The sequence below is a fragment of the Plutella xylostella genome, chromosome 19 (assembly GCF_932276165.1).
Source record: "Plutella xylostella chromosome 19, ilPluXylo3.1, whole genome shotgun sequence".
NCBI classification, from domain to species: domain Eukaryota; kingdom Metazoa; phylum Arthropoda; class Insecta; order Lepidoptera; family Plutellidae; genus Plutella; species Plutella xylostella.
In genome coordinates this window covers 5,464,286-5,475,331 of record NC_063999.1, presented here as the reverse complement: position 1 = coordinate 5,475,331, position 11,046 = coordinate 5,464,286, and the positions used below count along the sequence as shown (strand labels likewise).

At 35.0% G+C, this 11,046-nt stretch overlaps 2 protein-coding genes across 17 annotated transcripts; one reads left to right on the top strand and one right to left on the bottom strand.

Moving 5' to 3' along the window:
• Window positions 1–1,231: 1,231 nt before the first annotated feature.
• Window positions 1,232–4,273, bottom strand: LOC105388049 (serine/threonine-protein kinase PRP4 homolog). 16 transcript variants are annotated; one of them, XM_038106138.2, is made up of 4 exons: window positions 4,143–4,273; window positions 3,691–3,806; window positions 3,347–3,545; window positions 1,232–3,000 (listed from the first exon to the last, which is right to left on the bottom strand). In XM_038106138.2, the coding sequence occupies exon 4, from the start codon at window positions 2,973–2,975 to the stop codon at window positions 1,269–1,271; it is 1,707 nt and encodes a 568-aa protein (XP_037962066.2). In that variant the 5' UTR covers window positions 2,976–3,000; window positions 3,347–3,545; window positions 3,691–3,806; window positions 4,143–4,273; the 3' UTR covers window positions 1,232–1,268. The 16 variants fall into 16 exon arrangements, with proteins under 16 accessions (XP_037962066.2, XP_037962069.2, XP_037962067.2 ...); XM_038106141.2 differs by having other exon boundaries at window positions 3,696–3,806; XM_038106139.2 differs by having other exon boundaries at window positions 4,105–4,257.
• Window positions 4,274–6,808: 2,535 nt separating this feature from the next.
• Window positions 6,809–10,773, top strand: LOC105390335 (pentatricopeptide repeat-containing protein 2, mitochondrial). Its single transcript, XM_048628003.1, has 9 exons — window positions 6,809–7,010; window positions 7,233–7,452; window positions 7,646–7,748; window positions 8,127–8,321; window positions 8,665–8,761; window positions 8,976–9,064; window positions 9,454–9,567; window positions 10,033–10,143; window positions 10,405–10,773. Exons 1-9 carry the CDS (start codon window positions 6,920–6,922, stop codon window positions 10,516–10,518), a joined length of 1,134 nt encoding a protein of 377 aa, XP_048483960.1. The 5' UTR covers window positions 6,809–6,919; the 3' UTR covers window positions 10,519–10,773.
• Window positions 10,774–11,046: the final 273 nt, after the last annotated feature.

The window sequence follows — 11,046 nt, the reverse complement described above, 5'->3', positions numbered from 1 at the left end:
ATTCAAAAACGTTTACGCTCGTATTATTAAACTGCTAACAACTTAAAGAACCTGAATAGAACACTACTACAAACCTCCCTGCTCTATAGGTAATTCAGCTTTACATTTTAGAATTTAATAATAGACATTCCACCTTTTAAAGTCAATTACTATTAAAAATTTCAGTAGTACCTTTATTGTGGAAACTCTTCTCTGATTAGAATATTCATCTCGCTCACCCAAACTGCTTTAACAAGTCTTTAAATTCCATCCATAAATGTTTCTCTGTTAATATGGATTTTAGGTAAAATAAAAGCCCAATGGTAGCTTCTGTCCGTAAGGTCATAAATTGTATTATTTTAAAACCTACCGTTAATCAAGTATTAAGGTATACTTTGAATTTCTTTCTGTGAACACAATAATTTATTTTTTTCTTTTGTTACTTTGTATTATAATTTATGCACGTTACAGTGAATAGCAACTCCTACCTTTTACTCATCTTCTTAGCAATAGTTTATATTTACTTCTATCAAATTTTTATTTGATTCCTATTGCGATTATAAAGTAAAGAATTAGGCTCCTATAAATATAATAGTTTGTAGCGAAGCAGAGCTTCATAACTAGTCTGATTATTTTTTTCCAATAAATTGAGTTGAACTCTTTCTTTCACCCAGTTTCTGAATAGATTATAAGTTTATACTCAGAGATTTTAATTATTTTATAATTGTTTAATTACCTATGGTTGGAAAGGTGTTTACATTCAGAAACGGGTTTACTGTAATGTCTGTATTCAGAATTAACAGTCGAGTGTGGTGTAAAACAACATTACATGTCAATTTTTCCTTTTTATTGTGATAATCGCATGTATGAATCATGTGTTTACTTAAAATTTTAAGTGATATATTTTTGGTTAAATGGATTTTTTGTTAATTATAAATAAATAACTTTTAATTCTCAACCTACTTTGTTTCAGTGAAAGCCTCCCCTAAACTAAAATCATACCTACTTATCTAGTCACCCGAAATGAAAATCAGATCTCCTATACCTCATATTATTATCGTCTCCTCTTTGGACATCTCAGGGTTCGGTGGGCCTTATTGTGTCTTATGAAGTCACAGTAATAACAATAATAATAATAAGGGTGGCGATAGGGGGTCGCTTACTTGCGATAGAATAGGGGGCTTTGTATAATGTAAAACCTATAGAAACCTGCTTCTAATAGTGTGGAAGATGTAAAAGTAAAACTAAGATGTTCAGTAACCATAAACGTTAATTTATTTAGAATTTATTTATGCTTCGTCTTGAAGGAATGGATGTTTTAGACAATCCACAATGGAAAGCCTTTGATTTGGGTCTAACATAAGTACCTTGTCCAATAAATCTTTTAGTTGTACCAGTTTTTTCTCATCTTTAGCTTCCAAGTTTTTACAATACTTCTTCAACTCTTCTTGCAAGTTCCTTGTAGGATTAGTGATGCACATTTCTGCTACTTTATCTCTACCGGTCACTTCATCTTTTTTGTGGAGGAGAAAATTGTTATTGTAATTGAAATGTTGGTCTTTAAATTTACCCTTCTTTATCATTTTGTTGGGTATTTTTCCTTTGACATCCATGAAGCACTTTAGCATTTTGTTATTGGATCCCCCCACAAACATGATCCTTCCTGTGGCTGTCTCATACATGGTGCATCCCGCTGACCACAAGTCGATGCCGTGCCCGTAACGAATGCCCAATATTATTTCTGGCGCACGGTAGAAACGAGAAACCAAGTACGGTTTTAAATCATTTTCATTAACCTTTTCAGCAGATCCGAAGTCACATAGTTTCAGAATATTCTTCTTCTCATTAACCAAAATGTTGTCAGGCTTCACATCAGCATGCACTATGCCAACATTCTTTAAATGTCTCAGTGCTATGAGTAACTGCCGACTATAACTGATGATTGCTTTCATATTGAGCCCATTGCTTTTCCCGTATTTCTTTAGGACACTTCGCAAATCCATACTCAATGACTCCAAAACAATACATAAGTGCCCTTTATGGATAAAGTGCCTGAGAAGTCTTACACAGTGGTGTTTATTATCAGGATCAGCATTGTTTATTTCTTTGAGCATGGATATTTCTTTGATAGCATTTCTGTACATCATGTCATTGTTTCTTGCAATTTTTATTGCCACATCACAGTTGCCTTTTACTTTATCAATTGCATGGACAACATTAGCAAACATGCCTTGGCCTAAAATATTTTTTACTGTATATCTACTATTTAGAACATCTCCAACCCTCATAATATAGTATCCTTCTGCATCATCCCAGTTATCAGACAGCTGAGTGTTGTTGGTATTCTCTTGTGTGACATTATCTGGTGCAGTATTAAAAATATTAAATTCATCTTTTTCTGAAAACATGTCTGTAGTATTATCATTATTATTCTGCATATTTGTCACTAAACTTTTAGAGTTCGTTACTTCTTTATTGTTAGAATGGTTTTTTTCTTTGCCATTATTATCAGTAGCTATGTTTTTATTGTTGGATATAAGCTTTTCAATCAGTTTTTTTCGTAGTTTTCGTCTTTGTTCTATAATGTTCTGCTCATCATCAGAGTCTAGAGTTTCAACATCAGGTACTGCTTGTTTAGGTTCAGTTTTATTAACCTTCGATTTTTCATTTTCAGCATGCCTTTTTCTAGAGTTGTCTACTTTATCTTTTGTGTTATCACTATCAATATTATTAATTTCATCCTTTTGTTTGGAATGCACAGTATCATTTGAATTATTTATTTTACTCAACTCTTTTTTTAAGTCTTCTCTTTTTTTTAGCAGATCCTCTAAAGCTTTTTTATCATTGGTTGGTAATGGTGGTGTTTTCACTTCACATTCATCATTAAGATAATGTCTAGAGTGAGAAGATGTTCTGGTTGATCTGTACTTTTTATCATCTTTATGTTTATGTTTCCAGGATTTCTTTGATCTTGACTTTCCATGACTATCGGCCATCTTATTCAATACTTGTGATGCCAATCTGTAAACAACAATCCTATGTAAGTAAAGTAATAACAAAGTATTATTTGAAGTGCTTTAAAAATACTCAAATTGATAATGTAGTATTTTTTAACTCTTTCATGGTAAATTCACATTATGTGTCAGGGTTTTTTATAAAGAGCATATCTATGAAATTTCTGCTCAGTGCTTCATTTAAGTGAATTATGGACTTGAGCCCTGTTAAATACCCATTCAGCTAACAACAGTGCTGCATGTTTCATTTAAATTGTGCCTAATTAGTTATTCTCTGTTGAGAAACCAATTTTATATGAATTTATCATGGAAGTATTTTATCAAAAATAATTGTAAACTATGTCAATGATTACATTTCCACCCTGAGACATCCAATCAAACTCAGTGTTCTGTGGAATTGTGACACGGTATTTCTGGCGCCCGAGTGAACAGTGGACAGGCCTCGGCATGGCCCCAGGCCATTTACATCTCACTTTACGGACCCATCCATGGTGTTATAATATCACACTTATTATGTGATATTCTGGTAATCTACGTCATGATTGCTGGATACTAGAAAAAGAAGAATGAAAAATATGAGACCAAGTAAATAAAGTATAATGAATATAAATACATGAGTGAATAGTCACAATTTAAAGATACACAGGTACAATATATTTAAACAACGGAAATAAGGCTAGATAAGTTATTTACATACCTAACCTAATATTATAATGAGAAAACAAATCTGTTCACCAATGAGTTGATTTGTAGTCAAAAATGATTTCCCTCTACACAATTACTCTCCATGTAGGTACATACTAGTATTGCTTACTGAAATTGGAATGGTTATTGCACAAGTCCAGGTAAATAACAAGACATAAGTATATTTAAGTCTAATATTGATGATAGTCTCAAATATACATGTTTGTTTTCCAATCAGTAACTAATTCTTGCACTTGTAACCCATCCGAACCCCACATATACTCACAAATTACTCACAATGATTGATAAAACTTCGATTCTTCGATCTAACTCAATTTTGCAATACCATGGTGTCTCCATGATGATGGGAGAGGGGTAGAGATGGGTTAGGTAACAAGTCAAAAATTATACTATTCGTAGTAATTACTTTGCTAAATATTATATTCAAACAGCAACAGCAATTACCAATGGATGAGGATGCTAAAAAGCTAAAACTCGAAAAGAAATCAAGAAACTGCACACTTCATTGAAAACAAGAAACTCCTAAGGGAAAAGAAACGAAGTCACATCGCAACGCAAGTCAGTCAGATGTCATGTATGTAATCTGCGCAACCCAGTTATTATTCTGAGCATATACAGCGTGGCAAAAAGAGTAGATAATAAAAAAAGACGAATTTATTTGAAACTTTGCAAATAAGATTGATAATGTGAAAATGATACCGATTGATAATCCTTACTTAAATTTAATATAAGCATTGATTTTTTATTTCCGTTTTCTAAGCTGACAATCCAGTGGCGGATTTACAAATTTGCCGCCCATAGGCCATTCAATTTTTGCCGCCCCTACTGACTTCTGAAATTCAATTTGTTAGTTTAATCCCGTTATTAGTATTATTGTGAACTTAATGATGTGGATATTTCTATGTCTATCTGTCACCAACTTCAAATGTTTAATCAAATCTTATTTAAGGTTCCCTTATAGGATCACTTTGTTGTCCAGCTGTCTTTTTCTCAGAAACGGGTAAAAATATCAAAGCTGACATTTCGCAAAGAAATACAAGGTGGGCCAAAACCCTAATGGAAATTGCTCTCATTTGTACAAATAGCCGCCAATTGCAAAATGCAGAATACAAGTTGACAAGCCATGGAAGCCACACTTCCCAAGAACGCCAAATAATTGTGTATATTCAGTTTTCGGGTCGCCTTTTTTTTCGTTTTATAAGTCATTTTTCCCTGCAATATTGCCCGATTTAACCGTTTCAGACAGTTTTTGTAGGTGTTTTTTGAAGACCCGTGTTAATGTGAATAAGCCCGTGTCTCTGGAAGCCCTTAAGGACAACATTCGGCACGAGTGCGAGAATCTCTCGTCCGAAGTTCTCGCTGAATTGATGAGAAATGCCATAAAAGGAGCCCGTAGGGCAATCCATTGTGACGGCGCCCATTTGGCCAATATCATCTTCTAGACTTTACCAATAAAATTTTAAAGGTTCAAATAAACATAGTTAATAAAAAAAACAGAACGAAGTTTTTCATTTAGAAAAAAAATTAGAGCCAATCAAGATAGGATGACTTCTTTTGATCCACCTTGTACAAATGTACAGCATCGATAAACTGGTAAAATAAATTAATGAAAAAAAAAATTGTTACCTTCCATACATTTAAAATGGGGATGACTTTTCGTTGTTGTAAGGTATTGTATAGGTCTTTCAAAAATATCAAAGGTCTTTCCAAACAATTTTTTTATTCAGTGACTGGTTTGCGAAATATTAAGCTTCAAACTGCGAATTCTTGGTAGACTCAAGTGACTGTTTGGTCCAAAAATATCACTGATGTACTTAGTACATATGACAAAATTCCACATAACTACCATTACAGCCGTTTCCAGTTTCCCCAAATTCGAAAGTATTCCCGCCGCTTCTTATCGCGTTACAGGCTTTTCAGTAATATCATATTTGATTTATTTCAAAGAATATGCATGCCAAGAATCTTTTTAACTATTACATGCTTCTTTTCTGGCTGACCATCGTCTCAAATTCACTCTATTCCGATTTCACTCATTTATTTAAGCCAGCGTTGTGTCGAGTTTACAAAAAATTCCTGTAGCAGCATGAAAAAGCGTCAATCTTGGCTAGTTTAAGACGTGACATAAGTTATGCATCGCGCTCACTCACATCGCGCAGCCTCAAGAGCGAGCGCGACGACGTAGAACTTTTGTCACGACTTAATTGCGCCCCCTACTAGCCCTTCTGCCCCCTACTCTTGAAAGGCAATGTATTGCGTCTGTCTTGCGTTGTCAACATTAAAAAAATCATAACTTTCCTTCAAAATCGATTTTACAAAAAGTAAAAATACATAAATGTTCATCAAGATAATGCCTTTTTTTAGAACCTAGCAATAAGAACCAAGTACCCAAAATGATGAATTTATTTTAGATTAGAGCAGAAAAAGATTTTTTGGCGTTTTTGTAAAATAACTTCTAAATTGTATGCATTATATTCTTGTTTCTAGGTTCTTAAAATAGGCATTACCTAGCTGATTATATAAGTATTTTTAGTCTTTGTAAAAACGCTTTTGAAGAGAAGTTATGATTTTTTTAATGTTGACAACGCAAGACAGACACAATACATTGCCTTTCAAGAGCAGGGGGGCTGAGCATGATTCAGCAGCCACAGTTGCCACTAAATTCAAAGAATATAGGTAGGTACATACTGATTATATGACAGTGCGTTTATTTATATGTAGATTGTGTACACGTAAATTTATATTAAAAAAAACTGTAAAATAGAAAATGCTAAATTTGCCGCCCCTCTAAATCTGCCGCCCTAGGCACTGGCCTTTTTGGCCTATAGGTAAATCCGCCACTGTGACAATCCCTCATGGCTCATGGATCACTAAAGGCAACGACACACTAGCGAACGCGGGTTACGGACGCCCGAGAGTTATTTGCGCTGACATGACATGGACTGTCCCAAAAGACCGTGCACACTATCAGTCGCGGCTGACAGCCGCGTCTGTAAGCGGCGTCCGCTAGTGTGTCGGCATCTTAACACCTAGTATATACTAAGTCTATGCGCCGCGCCGTCCACAGTACAACCAATCTGCTCAACCATAATTTTTCTGTGACCAATAAAACTGTCAACCAGACAGTGACAGGATTTCTTAACCTAACTTTTTGCTCAAAGAAAAGTTAAGACCGCATATAGTTATCGAAATTGAATTGTAATTATTATAACTTTCCAATAATGTCTTTGTTTGTTAATTTAACGATGAGGAATTCTTTACGATACATTAACAGTTTTAACATAGCTCGGAATGCTATTCACACGAGTAAAGGTTTGTATGTTGTAAAATAATTTCAATTTTTATGTAATGTTCAGGTAAACGAAAACCTATAAAGAATGTGAAATATTCAGTTATTTGTTTACCCGGTACACTTAATATATAATAAGTCCGCATTATTTGTATTATACTTGATTATTTATAAAATTAATATTTAAAAAAAATGGATCTAATGAACACCTAATTATCCTATTATTTCATAAATTTTCTTTACAGTACAGTGCCTTTATGCACCATCAGCCATCGGTGTAGACGCTTACCTACAGACACGCAAAAGGGTAAAAGAGCAGTTTGTAAGCTATTCTGAAAAGTTTAGAAACAAAATGAATGAGTTTGTCGGTGATGAAAAGAACATGATATTCACAGAGGACCTGAAGAATATGGTTCATTTAGCCGAGCCCGCCGACTTACAGCTGGTGCTGGATATGATCAAGAAGTCAGTACAAAGAATTTTTATTCATATACTTTTTAATTTCATGAGCTGTCTCAAATATTATAATGAATACTGTAACAAACTGAACATTTAGTATTGGTTAGTGCCTCTATATACTTAATTGTAATTCATATTTGTAAAGATCAGAGCCAATGGCCTGTATTAGACTTTATTAAACAATAGTACTTTTTTCCAGATTCAACTCTCAAAATACAGAGTTCAGATTTGGATCATTTGTATTTGGGCCGGTGGTGATGAGGATGTTCCACTTCCTCGATGCGCCAAATGAAGCCCTGCAGGTATACTTGCTAATCCACAAAAGGATCTGTTTACATATTTAATAAAATTTAATAAATTGCCACTTTAATCATGTCAGTTGAAGAAATTTATAACAAAAGCGAGTCTTAAGAATAGAATAAAAACAGTTACTGTTTGTAGCTTGAACAAAGACTACTAACACAAAAAACTTTAAACACTGTTTAACTAGTGTTTGAAACGAAATTTGACAGATGTTGTAGGCGTTTGACAGTGCTAAACATCTGTTAGATACTGTCTATATTTTTGTGGTAAGGCCCAGAATGTTTAAAATTAGTGATTAAAGTAAAATCTGCTTAATTTTTGCATGCCACTATCTATTATCTATTAAAAAAATATACAATCTATGTATTTTTTCACAGTGTTTCTTTGACCCAGCCAACAATGGTTTCTTTGACCAGTTGATTTCTTTCCAAATCTTGTTGGACTTGTTATACAATCATGAGATGTACGAGGAAATGTACAAAGTGTTTGAGAAGGTGCAAGAGAAACAGATCAACATGACAAAGTTCCCCAAATACCCTGTGGTGCTCGTCTTTGCTGCATGTTACAAGCAAGTAAGTAAAAATTGAGAAAGTACCATGGTACTGCAAGAAAAATTATACTTTGACTGTAATTTAAGCGCTTTACTATGGTAATGGTCCACTCCTTAGAGTGTTGGTAACTAACACCAGAGCTGGACTACCTTGTATATTGTGGTATTTGTGGTGAACATCCATTATGGTGAAAGGATAAGCCACTCAGATCAGTGATCTGCATGTATCTAGGTTAGGTATATCTACAGTTGATTTGTTACTTGCAGACCTTTTGTACAACCCATTGGTCAGCTAAAGGCAAAAAAATATATTTTAGAATTGGTTTCTTGTTAGTTTTATTATTTAAAAATAATGTTGTTTTCAGAACACACCACAGAGTTTTGCGTATGCATCTAAACTGTGGACCGAGATGAGCAGCACCGGCACGTCGCCTCTGAGGAGAGCTGCTGGATTCTTCGCAGGTATATATCTACAAAATTTGCAGCTGAGCAGACATTAAAACCTACTTATACTATGCACTTTTGTATTTGCTTGCCAAGAATCTTTAAGAAGATTGGTTAGTGGCACTTCACAGCAAAGAAAACCTAAATTAAATTAAGTGGCAGACTAACACTTTTTGTAAGGGAAATGTGTATAAAAACTGTTATTTAATTTTGTGGTTATTGTTTGCTCCAGCTTTGGCAATGAAACAAGGGGCTCCCCATGTGGCGCTAGAAGCGATATCGTCGCAGAAACAGCACTATGTCACAATAAGAAACATAAAGGTAGAGTAAACTGCGTATTAATAATCATCTAATTTTGGCAAGAACTAGAAAAACTCAAAATTTAAATATCTTAGAAATGGTTGACTTTCGGATAATGCTGCATGCATGCATTAATAATACATTATGGGGTTCAATCGACTGGAAATGCCTTCGTCTACAACCCATTTAAAGGAATACTCTCGTCTCGATTTAGATAAACTTCTCTCCTCTCAGACTATCGCACTACCAAGGCATGACTACTTCAAAGGGATTAACTCAATGGGATAAAGTTGAAAACGATGTGGGATCCATAATCATTGGTTGAGAATGCTACTAGCATTAAGTTCGCGTTTCGACTAATTTGTTTTATGCGCAATAAAGAATTTATAATAATTATTATGATTGCGCAGGCGATGGGCCTGGCGGCGACGGGGCGCATCGACGACGCGTTCCCCGTGCTGCGCGCAGTGCTCGACGTCGACAACCCCGCGCAGAAGGACAAACACACCTTTTTTGAGGACACCGTGAGTATTTTATACATACATATAGCAGTTATAACTCTCATAAGGGTTTTGATAAATCATCAGGGGCTGTTGTCGCTGCACGGGTTCGTTGTCAACGTAGATAAACGTTACTATGACGCGGTTTTCCAGTAAACAAGTTTATCGACTTTGATTACTAACTCGTGAAGCCGTGGCTGGTGATATACCCGTACCCGTAACTTTGTGTTTTAACGACCATATGGTCGCTCGCTGGTGAACTTCCAGTCCCTGTATCAGAACATGCCCTGTAGTGTAGACCGACCGACATGCATCTTTAAATTCACGAATCGCTGAATAGCAAATAAAACTTATTGCTATTCAGCTGTCCTGGTTTTTTTTATTTTTTGTATGTACGTTACTCATTCATCACGACATAGGACGAACTAATTCGTAACGCATATAGTTTTAAAGACGCTTATTTAATAATAATGCTAATATTTCTTACAGATTGAGACAGTGCGGAAAGCAGTGGACAAGTCCACCGACAAAGATTTGCACCAAGAGTTCAGCAACATTGAGCGGGCGTTGCGGGATAGAAACCTCATTGACAACAGTCAGGTAAGATAACAGAAAATTGAATTCATTGCCTCCTCGATTATTGTAAGTAAGTAAAAATATATAATAGGTATTCTCGCCTTGTATTACCCTGTTCCCTTACAGGGTGGATAGAGCTTTAAATATTTTAAGAAAATTGATCGTATTGTTTAACGTTAGAAGTGGGAAATGAATTAAAGATACTAGGTATTTGGAGTATAATTAACAAATTATGTAAACTTCAACTAAGTATATTTAATATCTAATCCCATGTTCTGTCCACAGTCGCTGGACACATTACTCAACAACGAGATCCGAGGGGAGCGGAAGAGCCAGGACCAGCGATTCCAAGCGAAGCGACCCTTCACCAGGCAGCGAACCGTCGCCAGGCCCTTCTAGAATAGAGCCGTGGTGCCGCCAACTTACATGACCTACACAGTATTTTGAACTTACCTTCTATACTCGTCAGCTGTCTATGGGTCGGTTAAGTTGGTGGCACCGCATGTCGGTATATTTTGTAAATGAACTAACAGTAGATTATCTAGATTTCGAAGAGAGTGGGTGGGAATTTAACTTAAGTTAGACAGAGTCATTTTACCATTGTACATTGTGTCGAATCGATTTAGTGCAAGATAAAGCTTTGGCAGTTTACACAATTTTACACTTTAGTCAAACGGCCGAAAACAGTGCTAAATTTTTTAAGTTCCCTAATGATATATAACGTTATTATGTCACGTTTGAGAGACAAGATAATTAATTTGTATTTATATTGCATTTTATTGTTGTGAATGTTGATGTACGTATGTGTTGATAGTTGAATAAAATTTTGAACAAACAAATTTTCTTTTTAATGTATTGAAAATATGCCTATACCCTATGAACTACCCTACCTAGTAATAGTAGAAAAGTTTATTTAACTATTGTGAT